Below are 18840 nucleotides of genomic sequence, written 5' to 3'. Positions count from 1 at the left end.
TAGGAGTCGTGACCTTGTAATGACCTGAATCGTTAATACCCTTTAATGACGTAGGAGTCGTGACCTTGTAATGACGTGAAATGTCCGAACATGTAAAGTGTTGTCACGTGGCCTTATGATGACGTATGGAGTCGTGACCTTGTAATGACGCGAGACATTAACCTTTTAAAGCGAATTTAGAAGGACCGCCTGACAGACAGGTTCAATACCAATATACTTTATTGATAACAATATCTAATATTTACACTCGATTCACAGATACTTTTTCTATAGTGGATCCTAGGGTATATTGTCAAAACAGGGGCAGATAATGCAGATGTTTTCAGATATTGACACCAGTACATAACTCTCATTGTTCCAAGGACTTACGCGAAAAATGCATGTTTTGACTGTATCATTCATCGAAAAAAAAGAAAAACTTCAAAGTCGTTAGTAAAAATATTTAATAAAGGAGAAATATCCTAACGAAATTAAACTGTCTATCGTTGTCTATATATAGCAAAATTAACGAGAGTTATGGGACATGTACGACATCAATAAACAGTTATAGGTGTAGCTGAGGGCACTAAACGATAACGAGGCTTGGGATGAAGTCTGTTGGTAATTTCTTTGACGTTTCTACTTCGAGCTAATCCACTGAGAAGTGGGAGATTTTCTCGCGCTTTCACTTCATCGAAGTAGGCCGTTGCTGGTGTCTTTACACAACGACGCCCATGCGCACTTGAGCATGTATCCGCACGTATGCGACTGACGATATAGTCCAGTTCTTCCGGAGGAAGGGATTTATCCATTATATAATCGTAATCGAAAGCGTCAGGAGGATCCGAAGGTCTTTTATTCTCGTGTTCATAACACAAATGACATTCGTTAATATCTTTCGCCATTGTTGCCGTAGTCGGGCGGCGTAGCCGTCTGACCGTCTTTGCTATTTGCTCCTCCGCTAATGGCGTCCGAGTTATACGACCTTGTTTCAAATCTTGCTGCTCGTCCGTTTGTTCTGCTGTAGCTATCGCAAAACTTTCGGTAGGTCTCTGGAGCCGTCGTATGAGTCTTTGCATTTCTCGATCCGTGAGACGACGGGTCGCACTTCGTTGACGGTCACTCGAGCTGAGTGCCGAACGTCGCCCACAGGAAGACGGCGTGCGATTTCTTAATAATGCACTACTTTCGCGGCTTCTGTCGAAGTTATACAGGTGCGTTGGTTCGTCGGCCGACAGTCGACGGTTATATGTAGGGCGACTTAGACGTTCTGTAATATCTCGCACCTCCGACGCCTTTTTCTTCTCGAACCCATAACCAGGGATAGCCTTTGGTTTGGGTTCTTTCTGTCTGTAATACATAAAACTCATTTTCCTCGGACGAATTCTGAAAAGACACAAAACGCCATTTTTGTATTGACATGATAAAACAAAGCTTCCCAATACTGATCTACAGTAAAACAGCAGCGCATTTGATTCTCTAGCCGTTTGGACCCCATAACTAAATTGTTTGGTTTGCGATATTTGGTAAGCATACGCATGTTAACATCTAAAATTAATACATTTTATCATATGATATCTTTTTATATCTGCAGTGTTACATTTTGCTTAGTCTGAAGCGACGTCAGTCTCTAACCAAACATTCACCTAAAAGATCGCTTAAGTGATGACCCTTCAGATAACCGGAGTGAAAACAATATTGCGTTTATAACGTCATGAATGCAATTTCAATAGCTCAGTCGTTACAGCGTTGGCCTAGAGTTCTGAGGTTCAAGGTTCGAGGCTCCCTATCCATGACGGCTTATGGTTTTCATGTAGCTGCAAAATGGACAGGTCAGTGCTAACGTGGTTGTGACCATGACCTTTGCCCTTTTGCTCTGAATGGCGTGCGACGTGTCTCCCGTATGGTGTTTAGTGAGGCAGCTACTACTGAAAATGACCCTGAATGTTCACAGGTCGATAAACACACCAGACAAGCAAACAGACCCGTAAATTCTTCGATATTCTTAAAACTGAAATGCATCTGAACTAGCGGAGCTAAATGTTAATTATCTAGAAGGATTCAAATTTGCACGTAGCTATCGTTTAATGTTTATGTTTACTAATTAAACATTCGTTACATGAGTTCGAACCCATGTTACTTGGCTTGACCTGCCTAACACAGTACATAAGCTACGTGGATATTTAACAACTTACTCTTTACTCGGATCAGTCGCGATTAGTTCACTTTCCTGCATGCGATATCGTACACGTCTCCGTGTCCTTTTCATCACTACCACGTGCATTTTCTGAGCTGTGTACCTCCTCATCTTGAACCGACTTTAAGTTTAACATATCTGGTGTTTTTGACACGTTCGGTAACATATATATGTATGGTCAAATCAACGATAGGATCTTGTCAAAAATACATTATCCACACCCAAGGACGGTATACTCGTATAGCCATGTTCTCTCCATATATCCGACAACATGGACTGCATGAATATTTTATATATTGAAATTGATTACCATTTTAAGACTGTTATTGTGGTATACGTACTGACGTCGTCAACATTACACACTCTGAATACGATACTAGAAGGCGCCTTCTCTCCTCACACTGACTTTACTTTCTGGTGTACGTGTGTGACACTGGAAGTCATGTACATTTTAGCGATACCCTTGGCTGTTGTCCTGGACCGTGCCTCAAAATGAGCCCATGTTTTCATGAGACGATACACCCAGCAAGCAATCACTGCAGAATTAGCTCACGTACTTCTGTATATAATTATAAGATATATTTTATCAATGTGCTTTGTCCACCCATAAAGATGCGAGTAGTGTGGTTCGATGCTCTCTATTCGCGGCGGTTTGTTTTTCCCGGGTAACAGAGAAACAGACAGGTCTGTGATGACGTGTTTGTTTTTCTTGCGCAAGACACTTACAACTAATTGCTCTGAATGACTTGAGCGCGATGGGTCTTCCATATGTTGTTCAGTGGGGTAGCCACCAGCTGCTATAGGAAGACCTCAAAGTGACCCTGACTTGTTCTACATTTATTGTACATTTTGATACTTTGTTTAACTTTGTAGCTGTACCAATAAAGCATGTTCGTTAATGCAGACCACCGTCAATTGTATTGCTTGAAAAACAGAATCTCGAGAAATCTTGTATTTATCTATTAAGAATTAATATCTGTAGCGAAATCATACACGTGGAGTCTTAAATATCTTAATTATTTCGTGATTCCGAAGTTACATGTTTTAGTATTTTGTAATGAACTGAGTATGTTTGAATTCATGGTTACGAAGTGACTGCTTCAGAGATCGTCATAACGAAGCGACTATTCGAGATTGTGCAAGCTTACAAAGTTGATGTATCAGAGTTCGAGTTAATAATGTGACTACTATGTATTTGAGCTCCTGATAACGAAGGGAACTTGACATTCCTTAGAAAAATTATTCCACTTAAAGAAACATCAGTACCTCTTTAGTTTACCCTGTTCTTGTCTAACTTCATTGTAGAATCTCCCCGGGAGTGATGGTGTCGACATTTCAATTAACTCCTACACCGGTACCTAACCTTAAATTGTATTGCTGTCAATGCACGTGTTCAATAACCACAATACTTTAAAAACCACGGACAAAATGTAATTCCTTGATTGTATAAAAGTGTGAGATATGGATTGACGACAGTATAAACATTGAAAAAAAATCTTAAAGTGATTGGCAGATATATTATCTGTAAATGTTATAATACTGGCAAAGAATTTGTCTATTTGTCTGTCCTACTTCACCGTGGATTTAAAACTATTTATAGACCTTGTCCATTCAATGCTAACGGAGCGCGGAGGTACACGAATATAGATCGATGGAGCGTTTCTAACGAAAAATAAGTTGTACCGTTAAACAGTGTCACCTATATATATATATCTAGAGGTGTGTTGACCTGCCTTATTTTCAAAATCTTAAATTCAATGATGACATGACCGTTTTTAAATGCTTCATATCTGAGGGGTAAAGATAAAAGATCAAAGAGTTTTAACTAGGCCTGTAAACAAATCTTGAGGAATTATTTCTTTAGAAGGATTCCAAAAGGAGATCGGCATATCTCGGCCAACTCCGTGAAAATACGGAATCCACCGTCAAGTCAAACGTCTAATTAACACTATTGACAATTTACACTAACCTCCCAAAAGCCATTGTAAAGTTTTTTAATCACCTTTTAGGAAAAGCGAGGGAAAAGTATATGCTGATTTACTTAATGAAGTATAATAAATCTCTTTGACTTTAAAATTCCTTAAATTTCACGGGGATCCGAAATAACGTTTTAGTTTTCTAGAAATGATATTCAAACCGAAATTCTAACCAAAAGTCAAGAAAATGAGGACAATTTATGATCAAAGGAAATGTTTTCATTAGAATTCTTGAGCGTTACATATAAATAAGTCCACGAGTTCCTGAAGGATAATGCGACGCTTGCTTCATCGACTATGCCTGTAGTAACTTTATCAAAACTGACGGAATAGTATCGAACACATTACTTTATATGACCACTAAATTGTATACAAATTCACCCAATCTCCAACTTGGTTCTCTCGAAACGATTACAATTCTATGCGGTTTTCGATTCACTGTTGATATTTTTAACAGATATTGTGATATAGGGAAGTATTTCTGGAATGTAAAATGTAACCACGAGATGACGGTACCCTTTCTATAAAGATAAAGAACTAGACAAAGTTGAGTCATAATTTAAAAATCAAACCGCATTACACAGCTGTTTCTTCCTTCGCGGACTCGTCAGTGGTGCTAAAGGTCGAAACCTTGAAACATTGGAGGTAACTATGGAGACTTAAAATTTATAAAATGAATATCAAAATCTAGATCGGTAAGTCGTGAAAAAAGGTAGGGTGTCATCTGTCCAACCACGTGGGTTTTCCCGGATATTCCGGTGTCCTCCCACAGGAAGTCTCACGCTGTTATCCGGACCAACACGAGTGATTAGTGTTAGTCGATACTTTGTTTCACAATTCTTGTAAAGCAGATAAATGTTATGTCTGTATTTAGATAGGGAGGTGCGATAACCCCTATAAATTATATAAATAACGTTAAGCACGTGAGTATATTCTAAACCGTGCCAGTAAATGAGGCGATTTTGTGTAATCAGACTACACCTTTCAATCTCTGACATCGGCGGTAAAAACTTTATCCAAGACAACACTGAATTGCCATGTGATTGATGTGAGACCCCTCTTCTAATAGCGCATACCTTTGAGATTTTCGAATGTTCATCTTGCTTCAACCAAATATTTTCCGTTAAGATGAAATCATATATACGTACTTTACCCACTAATAGCCAGCTAGCGTTTGAAATGAACTGAAATCTTTCCTGTTACTTTAAGTCTATCACGAAACGTTTTCACACACTCACCACGGCTTCCAACCACGCCTTACCTTTCAGACTTATTCTAAATCCCTATCTGCTTTTTACTTTTCCACGTAACCACCAGCGACCATCATTGTCCCCGGTTGAGTATTACATCTATCATTCCATTTATAAATTCAAATGTCAGTAAACGATCAGTCACTAGCAATCAACATTACTAGGAACAATTTCACTGCTTACCTGTTCAGGTAAATTCCATTTATAAATTCAAATTTCAGTAAACGATCAGTCACTAACAATCAACATTACTAGTTACAATCTCAATGCTTACCTGTACAGGTAAATTATGTAATTAGTCACCTTATGTCAGGCAAACATCCACATGTAACCTCTACAGACACCACATACTTTATAACACCCAGCAGATTCCGGAAACTAATGGATCAATTTCGCATGATCACATGACTTATTAAATGCTATCACTCTCGAGTCTCATCGCAACACTGCAGTTCAGATACTTAATGCCACTTGTCATAAAATCAATCGTGGATATAGACATCGATCATACCGAACAGGCTCACTGTAAAATATGGACCAAAATACATTGGAGCATGTTATATGGTGTTCCTCTCAGGATAAAAATGGAATCATTTTATTCTTTATTTTCACAGAAATTTCCATGATTTTTTTATGTTACCGATTCAGGAAAATGAGCATACATTGAAATCATTTGTGTAATGTATGTGTACCGAATGAAAGTGTTATGAATATATAGAAAATTATTATTAAACCTACAGTTCGCGCACATTGTGACTTGTCACCTAGCAACCTATATCAATGTTACCTCTCCTTTACAAACGTCACAATCTCTACCACGAGTTGTCGTTCGTTAGAGAGTCCACGGAACGAGAACTTTGGGTACAGATCTAGACATTGATTAAATCTAACTGAATTTGAAACATGTAATTTAATTATTGATAAACCGGTACAACATCGGACTTTGCAAACGCTCAATTGAAGATCCGGTGTGTGCCGTGGTTCGAACCCTACTCATGGTATCTTGGTTAGACACTTTATCTGAATCATATTAACGATAGCAATCCGTGGGCCTCCCGCATCGGATTCATAGAAGTAACCGCCAAATAAATTATCACGGTTGTTCACGGAGCGATAAACACAGCAAACAAGTATGATTTATAACAGGAATGAATGAGGTCATCAGACATTTACAAAACGGTATCCAAATACCTGGTTATGCCTCACTCCAAATTTTCAAAACGTATAAATCAATTTTTCATCACATATTTTTTTTTTATCACAATCGCCACTTCAATCGTCAATTAACGTCTTTAAAGCAACATATTTGTTTTAAACGGATCAAAACTTAAAATGTAAATAAGATGTATCCTATTATTTGGATTATATTACACGTGTTAATACAAAAATGAAACCGATAACGGTTGCATGGTCATATTAACTTTTCTGAAATAAATGAGATATTTTAGGTTCAAAATGTTGAGTGTATATCATCGATTAAGGTTTAAACAATTAAAGGTGACAAGCACGGGGTTTTAGGTGTAGGTATGTATTGACGTGTTCTGTCAGAACAAGGTAAACACAGTGGTCACGTGATCATTGATTAAAACACCTGAGTTCCATCAAACATTTCACATCATATTTAATGTATAAGCATGGCGGCCATTGTTCGTGCTAGACGGATAAATTTGACGTTAGCATTAATATAGGCAAAATTCAATATCGTATGTAAATACTTTGGGAAAGAATTCATATATATATATAATCAATGTTTTATGTCTTTCTTCCTGTAAAAGACCTACGGCCTTCAGAAAATTCAAATTTATAGAATCTTAATAGATAAAGTTAATGGCGTCATGTTTAATTTAAAATTCTATAACAGTTATAATGATCGACACAGAAGTATATGGAAATTAGATATTGATTTTAACAGAAATTGTGTACGTTATATAAAAATGTATGATGATCAATAATTTCCCGACTGGTATGAAAAGTTCCCGAATTTCCATGAAGAAGGGAAAATTAATAATAGTGTTAATATGAAGTTATTTAGAGCTAGAGTAAAGCCAGGTTTAACTTTGTGAAGTTAATCTGTGTTTTCGTGCGGTGTGCATGTATACGTGTACCACAAGTTCTACTTAAGTGGTCCAATTAGAGAGAGAAAAACTTGTTACATACAAATGCCTATGTATAAAAGGTATTACTATATTCTCTGACCTAAATGACTTTTCTAGAATGGAGACGAGTTATAAGAGTGCTGGTGTGGTAGGTATTTAAAACAAATTAGCTGACATGCTTTAGAGAAGAACAGATTTGATCCAATATCGAGGACGTCGGGGTTTGATCTTTGTGTCAATACAAATACAACGTTTCTAATAAACGGACCCGTTGGTCCGGAATGAGTGTATTACGACTTGTGATCACGTCGCTATTGAGCTAGGAAGATTAAAAAGTCACGAAGATCTCACTGTCTCCTTAAGAATTAAACAATTGCGTCAGACCAGCAACGACCAGTATAAATAGTATATGAGTGGGTGACGCCATGCGTGGGGTCCAGACCCACTCAAAGTTATAGCCAATTTTAGCGTCGTTATCGGCAGGTGAGCTATTTTACCGTCTGCTAAAATTCACACCTGGAACGATAATTGAAATAATCTGTTGTTCCAATAGAACTTTCCATTGTAACATATTTATTCTGTTTTCTTCAGATCTGCTAAATCATAAGACTCCCTAGGTTACATCGTTAAAACACATATCCATATTTTATCTCCCAACTGACTGTTTGTTTACTGGGTATATCAACCGTCAATAGTCAGGGTCGTTTTAAGGCGAGGTGTCCTACTGGTGGCCACCTCAATGTGCACCATATAGGGAGCCCGTGACATGTCCCTCACAGCAATTTGGGGTTTATTATTTGTTAAGGTTTATCGTCCAGTCCGTTCAGAAGCTGGGGTCATTTTATCAAGAGGTATCATTGTAGGAGCAGGTGACTACCACAATGAACAACATGCGGGAGGCCCATGGTACGTTATCTAAAGCAGTTTGAGTATACAGTGTCTTTGGCAGAACGTGTTTTGTCCATGCCATAAGCACAACGACACATACTGATCTATTTCTCTCCGTTTTCTGAGAAACATGAACTGCCACGAGCAGGGCGTGTCGAACCACACACCTCGGGCCGTCACTGTCGAACAACACACCTCGGGTCTTAACTCGAGGTTGTGCTGATCAGTTGATACGTTTGTGATTCTGAATAAATTGCTGTACTTTTTAATGGATGAAAGTACATTGTACACGTCTATTAGCATCAGAAGTAAGTCGCTTAAGGACCTTTAGTTTGTAAGTCGTAGATCGATAATCTGGTGATTGATCTTGTGATTGATCTGGTGATTGATCCGCTACAGGATTTACTCTATATTCTAAATGATCTCATAACTATAATTGATCCTCTTTAACAACTGTTGTTTTATATCGATTTATCAAGCCACAGGAATTATGATATTAGGATTCAACATAAACGGCTTTAAAAATTGCTTATCATTGCTACATGTATAACCGTATATTAACCCTTCTGTGCTTTCATATAAAATCAATGTCCTGGACTTGAGTTTTACGCGGCAATTTATCAAGTATCATGTTATGTTATTTATAAACAGAGTCACCGGGATAACCTGGTTATACAGTTTTGTGTATGTGGTATGTGCATGGATAAATACACACACGTGATACATTTTTCACACATGCAGGAAACGAGTATATTTTGTTGGGGATTGTAAAAATATTTCAACCAATTGTGAAAATTTTGAAAAATTCAGTAACAAAACGTTAAAAAGTTAGTAATTAGCGCATTATAATGCTTATTAATGGGTTATTATGGGTTATTGCAGTGTGTTCTCAGATTGTTATAATTCCGTGTGTTCTTACCTTGTTCTATCGTGGAACATAACGCCACTGAAATAGACACATAATTATCAGTCTTACTGTTCATGGAACCTGTTAACGGACTGGAGATGGGTAGATACAGGGACATATAAGTTATAATTACTGAGGAGGAACCCCAAACCAATAACTCAATCATCAACACCATTTATTTGAGGCTGAATCTTATTGAAGATTAACTGTTGGTGATAGTGACATCATTCGTACTGTACACACAATATGTTATATTGTCGACATATTATCTAAAAGAAATCGGTATATTTTAAGGACTTTGATTCCAGCTTATCTGTCGGTATATGATAAAAATAAATTCCTATTTCACTGTTGGTACATCATTGGTTTAACTTCCGTTACATTATGAGAACAATGACTCCTGTTTATTTGTGGGTATATTCAGGGACTTTATTTTCGGTACATAACGATAATAATTGATTCCAGTTTAATTGTCGATACCATATACAAACACTGACTACAATTAAACTATCGGCATAATATGAGAACAAGGACTCAGATTTAACAACGATGCATCATGAGAACCCTAATTTAACTACATGTACTTTATGATTGACTCTAATTTAATTACCGGTATTTTATGATTGATTCCAATTTAACTGCAGGCACATTATGATTGACTCCAATTTAACTACAGGTACTTTATGATTGACTCCAATTCAACTACAGGTATTTTATGATTGATTCCAATTTAACTGCAGGCACATTATGATTGACTCCAATTTAACTACAGGTACTTTATGATTGACTCCAATTTAACTACAGGCACATTATGATTGACTCCAATTTAACTACAGGCACTTTATGATTGACTCCAATTTAACTACAGGCACATTATGATTGACTCCAATTTAACTACAGGCACATTATGATTGACTCTAATTCAACTACAGGTATTTTATGATTGATAACAATTTAACTGCAGGCACATTATGATTGACTCCAATTTAACTACAGGTACTTTATGATTGACTCCAATTTAACTGCAGGCACATTATGATTGACTCTAATTCAACTACAGGTATTTTATGATTGACTCCAATTTAACTGCAGGCACATTATGATTGACTCCAATTTAACTACAGGTACTTTATGATTGACTCTAATTCAACTACAGGTATTTTATAATTGACTCCAATTTAACTGCAGTCACATTATGATTGACTCCAATTTAACTACAGGCACATTATGATTGACTCCAATTTAACTACAGGCACATTATGATTGACTCTAATTCAACTACAGGTATTTTATGATTGACTCCAATTTAACTGCAGGCACATTATGATTGACTCCAATTTAACTACAGGTACTTTATGATTGACTCTGATTCAACTACAGGTACTTTGTGATTGACTCCAATTTAACTACAGGCACATTATGATTGACTCTAATTCAACTACAGGTATTTTATGATTGACTCCAATTTAACTGCAGGCACATTATGATTGACTCCAATTTAACTACAGGTACTTTATGATTGACTCTAATTCAACTACAGGTATTTTATGATTGACTCCAATTTAACTGCAGCCACATTATGATTGACTCCAATTTAACTACAGGTACTTTATGATTGACTCCAATTTAACTACAGGTACTTTATGATTGACTCTAATTCAACTACAGGTACTTTATGATTGACTCTAATTCAAATACAGGTACTTTATGATTGACTCCAATTTAACTGCATGCACTTTATGATTGACTCTAATTCAACTACAGGTACTTTATGATTGACTCCAATTTAACTGCAGGCACATTATGATTGACTCTAATTTAACTGCAGGCACATTATGATTGACTCTAATTTAACTACATGTACTTTATGATTGACTTCAATTTAACTGCAGGCACTTTATGATTGACTCCAATTTAACTACAGGTACTTTATGATTGACTCTAATTCAAATACAGGTACTTTATGATTGACTCCAATTTAACTGCAGGCACATTATGATTGACTCCAATTTAACTACAGGTAATTTATGATTGACTCTAATTCAACTACAGGTACTTTATGATTGACTCCAATTTAACTACAGGTATTTTATGATTGACTCTAATTCAACTATAGGTACTTTATGATTGACTGCTATTTAACTACAGGTACTTTATGATTGACTCTAATTCAACTACAGGTACTTTATGATTGACTCTAATTTAACTACAGGTACTTTATGATTGACTCCAATTTAACTACAGGTACTTTATGATTGACTCCAATTTAACTACAGGTACTTTATGATTGACTCCAATTTAACTACAGGTACTTTATGATTGACTGCTATTTAACGGCCGGTACTTTATGATTGACTGCTATTTAACGGCCGGTACTTTATGATTGACTGCTATTTAACTACAGGTACTTTATGATTGACTCTGATTCAACTACAGGTACTTTATGATTGACTCCAATTTAACTACAGGTACTTTATGATTGACTCCAATTTAACTACAGGTACTTTATGATTGACTCCAATTTAACTACAGGTACTTTATGATTGACTCTAATATAACTACAGGTACTTTATGATTGACTCCAATTTAACTACAGGTACTTTATGATTGACTCCAATTTAACTACAGGTACTTTATGATTGACTCCAATTTAACTACAGGTACTTTATGATTGACTCCAATTTAACTACAGGTACTTTATGAATGACTCCAATTCAACTACAGGTACTTTATGATTGACTCCAATTTAACTACAGGTACTTTATGATTGACTCTAATTCAACTACAGGTACTTTATGATTGACTGCTATTTAACGGCCGGTACTTTATGATTGACTGCTATTTAACGGCCGGTACATCATGAGAACTGATAAGTACATTTTGAGAATAATTTACTCTAGTTTGGTTATCGTTACATTAAAAAAAGGGAAAAAACATAAAATGATTACCATTTTAGAACGTTCACTTCTCAGTTTAACCTTAGTACTTTACAGACAATTTTAGATTACAGCTACTTTGGATCAATCCGATATTTTCATAAAAGAACCTTAAAAGTGCACGTTGGTTAAACATGTTTTGATGAAGGACTTCTCGTAGGCGTCTCAGAACGGTACCACACACATGTTCCATGGTCCCATTTTTAAATAGTCACTTAATGTCGAGTATTGACCAAAGACTCCAAGTGTAACTCCATCTCTAGCTTAGTGACATGAACAAGCTCAGATTTTACAATGATTAATTTTAAGTGTTAAGACGTCATTTAATCGATTTTATCTCGTGGTGATAGTTTTGACTACTAGAATGTGATTTACACGGCACTATGGCGGTTATTAGTCTGATGGTAAAGCCCTACTGACTATCATACTATCATCTGATATACACATCGATAGGATTTAATTTACAGAAGGAATGCAAAAACATATTTATTTGCTAGCAATAAGCTAAATCGTTTAAAATCCAAATATAATACACTTGTAGAAATGTGTTTATGGGGTTGCTGCACGTCCCATGTAGAGTTTGACATTTCTTTCGTTCAATTTTGGTTTTCCTCAGTCGCCTCATAGGTCCCTAGCATCACTGACGAGTCCTACAAGGACGAGACAGCTGTATGATGTAGCACCACTGACGAGTCCTACAAGGACGAAACAGCTGTATGATGTAGCACCACTGACGAGTCCTACAAGGACGAAACAGCTGTATGATGTAGCACCACTGACGAGTCCTACAAGGACGAGACAGCTGTATGATGTAGCACCACTGACGAGTCCTACAAGGACGAGACAGCTGTATGATGTAGCACCACTGACGAGTCCTACAAGGACGAAACAGCTGTATGATGTAGCATCACTGACGAGTCCTACAAGGACGAAACAGCTGTATGATGTAGCATCACTGACAAGTCATACAAGGACGAAACAGCTGTATGATGTAGCATCACTGACAAGTCATACAAGGACGAAACAGCTGTATGATGTAGCATCACTGACGAGTCCTACAAGGACGAAACAGCTGTATGATGTAGCATCACTGACAAGTCCTACAAGGACGAGACAGCTGTATGATGTAGCATCACTGACAAGTCCTACAAGGACGAGACAGCTGTATGATGTAGCATCACTGACAAGTCCTACAAGGACGAGACAGCTGTATGATGTAGCATCACTGACAAGTCCTACAAGGACGAAACAGCTGTATGATGTAGCATCACTGACAAGTCCTACAAGGACGAGACAGCTGTATGATGTAGCATCACTGACGAGTCCTATGATGTAGCACCACTGACAAGTCCTACAAGGACGAGACAGCTGTATGATGTAGCATCACTGACGAGTCCTATGATGTAGCATCACTGACGAATCCTAGAGGGACGAAACCTCTGTATGATGTAGCATCACTGACGAATCCTAGAGGGACGAAACCTCTGTATGATGCAGTTTAATTCATTGTTTGGCTCTACTGTATCTTACTCTAAATCATAAACATGTGTCATTTACTTTTATGTCTTTTTTACAATCTTTAAAATGCTGTAAAAATAAAATTATGTCATGCGATTTTTTATGGTCGTGTTACTCCGTGCTGTGCTATTGATTTCACTAGTAATTCTCCAGTAGAAACAAAAACACTGCTATGACTAATACAGGTAGGACAGACGTGATTCTATCCTGGTTTATAAATCAGGGCCAGGCAGCGAGGTCGGTTTAAATATGTATTTACTTTATAACAAATCAAAAGAAATCTAGCTTTGTATACTGTACACATATGTACTCGTCCACATATATACTTCCTCGATACCGTTTTAAATAGTGGTCTATCGTGACTTAAATCTGATTTGCACTTCTAATGGACATCCTTTCCCTAAACCATTGTGTGCTTGAGTTATATACTTTCACAAAGTATATCCCAAACTATTATAGAATCTGTATATGTTATCTTAGTCTCACACACAACCCGATTTCCTTGGTACAGATAGCCATGTCGGGGTGGCAATTATAATTTTTATTATATGATATAAAATACAAAAACAAAATATTTCGTAGAATACATATTACACATGTTTTCGCATATTTGACATTTTATCATATTTTTGAACCCAATGATATAATTGTTTTATGTTACAAATGAAACATTCTCTGATTGATGTCACGTGATAAAGCTTTCAGCTTTCGTACCTTTCAAATTAGTGTTCATTAACGGATTTAACAATGATCTGTTGTTGAGAAGAATTTTAAGTCCTGAGTAACACACCCCGAAATACCCTTATTGTTCTATTTATAGAAACATATCTATTATATTCTATATTACATTATCATATATTATATCTATATATTGTTGAATTTGGGACCATGTAAAAAGGACAGACAGGATCTTCAGAGATTTGTATCTGTCTGTAGACTCTCCTTTATCATAGTAAACCAGATTAGACATTATAGACAAATGCTAACGTTATCTCGCTATAAACCTTTTATCAGAAAGGTGACACAACATACCTGTATCCGGGAGAATATCCTGGACTTTTAGCATTTCATTCTACAATCGTCAGGTAGTCATCAAAATCACAAAACCGGAAAAGACGGGCACGATGATGGCTCCTATAACTAGAAAACGTTTGTATTGTGTGTGAGAGCCGTTAAGCAGCTTTCCAAGTTTATAAAAACCTGCCTTAATTCCAGTTGAATGGAGAAAATCACAGGTCTTGTTTTCAGTTAAATTTCTCTCTACCTTAAGGTGTATAATGATATAGGCGATATACCCGTACTTCTCAATCCGGTCTCGCTTTCAACTACTACGGTTGCCCATGACGATTACGACGCTTCGACATGCCCCCTCCGGCAGGATTATAGGCTATCTAGGTGTCATGTATATATGTAGATAAATATAAATACCCTGTATTAACAAATGAACGCACTGATTTAAACGTCCGTTCTACAGGTTGTTGAAAAGGAACATTTGAAAGACTTTTAATTACACATCTGGTGTCGACTTCCCTCAGACAGGCAAGCTTTATGATATCGTCAACAAAATCTAATTCCTTTTCAGAGTAAGTTTTTTAAACTATTAACTATCAGAATGACAGGGTGAAGTATTTTCTGTCTTTTAACCTATTGTGTATATTTTGTTATTTTATAATTTTACTGAAATTTGAGAAAATTAAAGGTTGTATTTCATGGAGACTTTTTGTAGTGAGGACCACTCTATAGCATTCCGCGAGATCATCCATTTGTGTACCTTTAATTTACCTGAGTGTACAGCTGTACACCAATACCTGTCAGTTTGTCGTGATCTCAAACAAAGTAGAAAGAAGAATATGATTTTTAAGTATCGTTAATTCTATTTCCTTACTTCCGAAGATGTTCCATTTTTGTTAAATACCATACTTACTTCTCATTTTGTAACAGCAATAATATCGGAATGGACGGTCCAAAACAGAGTCCTCCATATCGCCCTTCTCACCGCATCAATTTCTTCATCCCCGCCTTACTGTCTCTCTCTCATCATCCCTATCTTACTGTCTTACCCTCCTCATCCCTGGCTTACTATATCATTCTCCTCATTCCTGTCTTACTGTCTCACTCTCCTCATCCATGTCTTACTGTCTCACTCTCCTCACCCCTGTCTTACTGTCTCACTCTCATCATCCCTATCTTACTGTCTTACCCTCCTCATCCCTGGCTTACTATGTCATTCTCCTCATTCCATGTCTTACTGTCTCACTCTCTTCATTCCTGTCTTACTGTCTCACTCTCCTCATCCTTGTCTTACGCTCTCGCTATCTTCATCCCTGTCTTACTGTCTCTCTCTCCTCATCCCTGTCTTACTGTCTCTCTCTCCTCATCCCTGTCTTACTGTCTCTCTCTCCTCATCCATGTCTTACTGTCTCACTCTCTTCATCCCTGTCTTACTCTCTCTCCTCACCCCAGTCGTACTTTCTCATTCTCCTCATCCCTGTCGTACTGTCTCACTCTCCTCATCCCTGTCTTACTGTCTCTCTCTCCTCATCCCTGTCTTACTGTCTCACTCTCCACATCCTTGTCTTACTGCCTCACTCTCCACATCCTTGTCTTACTGTCTCACTCTCCTCATCCCTGTCTTACTGTCTCACTCTCCTCATCCCTGTCTTAGTGTCTCAGTCTCCTCATCCATGTCTTACTGTCCCACTCTCCTCATCCATGTCTTACTGTCTCACTCTCATCATCCCTATCTTACTGTCTTACCCTCCTCACCCCTGTCTTACTGTCTCACTCTCCTCATCCATGTCTTACTGTCTCACTCTCCTCATCCTTGTCTTACTGTCTCACTCTCTTCATCCCTGTCTTACTGTCTCTCTCTCTCCTCATCCCAGTTTTACTGTCTTACTCTCCACATCCTTGTCTTACTGTCTCACTCTCCTCATCCATGTCTTCATGTCTCACTCTCCTTATCCCTGTCGTACTGTCTCACTCTCTTCATCCCTGTCTTACTGTCTCACTCTCCTCATCCATGTCTTACTGTCTCACTCTCCTCATCCCTGTCTTACTGTCTCACTCTCTTCATCCTTGTCTTAGTGTCTCAGTCTCCTCATCCCTGTCTTAGTGTCTCAGTCTCCTCATCCATGTCTTACTGTCCCACTCTCCTCATCCATGTCTTCTTGTCTCACTCTCCTCATCCATGTCTTACTGTCTCACTCTCCTAATCACTATCTTACTGTCTCACTCTCCTCATCCCTGTCTTACTGTCTCACTCTCCTCATTCTTGTCTTAATGTCTCTCTCTCCTCATCCTTGTCTTACGGTCTCACTCGCATCATCCCTGTCTTTCTGTCTCACTCTCCTCATCCTTGTCTTACTGTCTCTCTCTCCTCATCCTTGTCTTAATGTCTCACTCTCATCATACCTATCTTACTGTCTTACTCTCCTTATCCCTATTTTACTGTCTCACTCTCCTCATCCCTGTCTTACTGTCTCACTCTCCTTATCCCTGTCTTACTGTCTCACTCTCCTCATCCCTGTCGTACTGTCTCACTCTCCCCATCCCTGTCTTACTGTCTAACTCTCCTCATCCCTGACTTACTGTCCCATTCTCCTCATCCCTGTCTTACTGTCTCACTCTCCACATCCTTGTCTTACTATCTCACTCTCCTCGCCCTCTCCATCAATCCTATCTTACGGTTTCACTCATTCAACTCTCATCTTACCATCTTACCTTCTCCACCATCACTTTACCGCCTCGCCCCTTCTTCGCTACCTTACCGTTTCGCTTTCCCCGCTACGTCTTACTATCTCGCCTTCTCCACTCTCACTTTACCGTCTCGCAATCTCTTCAGCTTTACAAACACTGCCTTTTCCACCCCACCCTCTCCCCTCCTCTCATTATGATATTCGTTTGAAGGTCTGTATGGCGGTAGATGTACGGATTGATGTTGTAAAACATAATGAACAATTGAATACAATTATATGATAACATTTTCACATATTAATGAAAATTCAAAGCAATGTTGTTAACAAATGTTTATTTTGAACGTAACAATATGAAAATTAATTCATTTCAAAATGCCAGTGTAAGGGGGATAACTCTTACACATTATTCAACATATAAGAATGTACTACATGTAACACCTTACATAATGCAGAACGGCTTAAATAATGTATCATAGATTTGGACCAGCCACATAATTAAATAATGTTCACATGACAATTGTAGACCGGAACTTCAGTCTCTACATCAACATCCCTATTATCCGTTATCATCAGGTTTTTCTTTTAGCACGTTTTTTTTTATTTAATATTTTCATATTTAGAAGCCTATTTTATAATTTCTTCATGCATTTATCATTTGACGCTATAACTCATTTACCTTATAAAATTTTTAATTTGTAATTGCAGGATATCCAAAACCGCAAACGATAAAAATATCAAAAACATCAGATAATGAAAAAATAAATATGTGATAAAAAGTTTTTTCAAAGACTGAAGATTCCGTATGATCGATGATTTATATATACACAGGATGACCTCTATAAAGTAAGGTACTTAATCTGTTTCAGTCCCAATATCTTAAGTGTTCGATCTGTCAAACAGCACTTCTCCCGTGTAATCACGTGATTAATCCGTTCGATACGTGCATTACATTGTGTCAATAACAGCATTCGGACGTGTCTCATTCATTAGGATGTTCCAACAAATTAGGTTTCTTTGGTCAATATGGAACTCGGAAAATACGATTTTGAAGAAGCGTTCCGACAACGCGGAGGTATTGCTCAGTTCCCGGCATTGTCATCATGTACTCACTTTAAAATGAAAGAAATTGCTGAAGATATTTCTAGCTGATAAAGTTTGACAAACATGTCAGGTTTTTCCACAGAATATTTCTTTAAATCGTTAAACAGATTTTATGCAGACCAACCAACCCCTTTGCTACAAGCTCTACAAGGTTCGTGAATTCTAACATTCTTTCTGTTAGTTTGTTATATAATACGTTTTAACTTTATCATTTCTACTCTGTTTGCGTAATAGTCCACAACATTATTGATAAATATTCAGTTTTATTTCCATCGCCCAGTCTTGTGTGCAGTT

General features: G+C 37.5%; 1 protein-coding gene across 1 annotated transcript; it reads right to left on the bottom strand.

Annotated features, from left to right (window-relative positions):
- Positions 1–533: 533 nt before the first annotated feature.
- Positions 534–2287, bottom strand: LOC132561712 (uncharacterized). Its single transcript, XM_060226411.1, has 2 exons — positions 2175–2287; positions 534–1365 (listed from the first exon to the last, which is right to left on the bottom strand). The coding sequence occupies exons 1-2, from the start codon at positions 2285–2287 to the stop codon at positions 534–536; spliced, it is 945 nt and encodes a 314-aa protein (XP_060082394.1).
- Between the last annotated feature and the right edge of the window lie 16553 nt (positions 2288–18840).

This window comes from Ylistrum balloti, unplaced genomic scaffold, assembly GCF_031769215.1.
Source record: "Ylistrum balloti isolate Yb309-2 unplaced genomic scaffold, AGI_CSIRO_Ybal_v1 Utg371268, whole genome shotgun sequence".
NCBI lineage: Eukaryota > Metazoa > Mollusca > Bivalvia > Pectinida > Pectinidae > Ylistrum > Ylistrum balloti.
Note: the sequence above shows the minus strand (reverse complement) of the source record. Positions and strands in the feature narration are given on the sequence as shown.

What these genes read in the sequence shown, in the direction of transcription:
- LOC132561712 (XM_060226411.1), bottom strand. Translation starts at nt 2,287, where the DNA reads ATGAGGAGGTACACAGCTCAGAAAATGCACGTGGTAGTGATGAAAAGG. An exon ending in GCGACTGATCCGAGTAAAGA is followed by an intron (nt 1,366 to 2,174) that starts GTAAGTTGTTAA and finishes GTGTCTTTTCAG; the next exon opens with AATTCGTCCGAGGAAAATGA.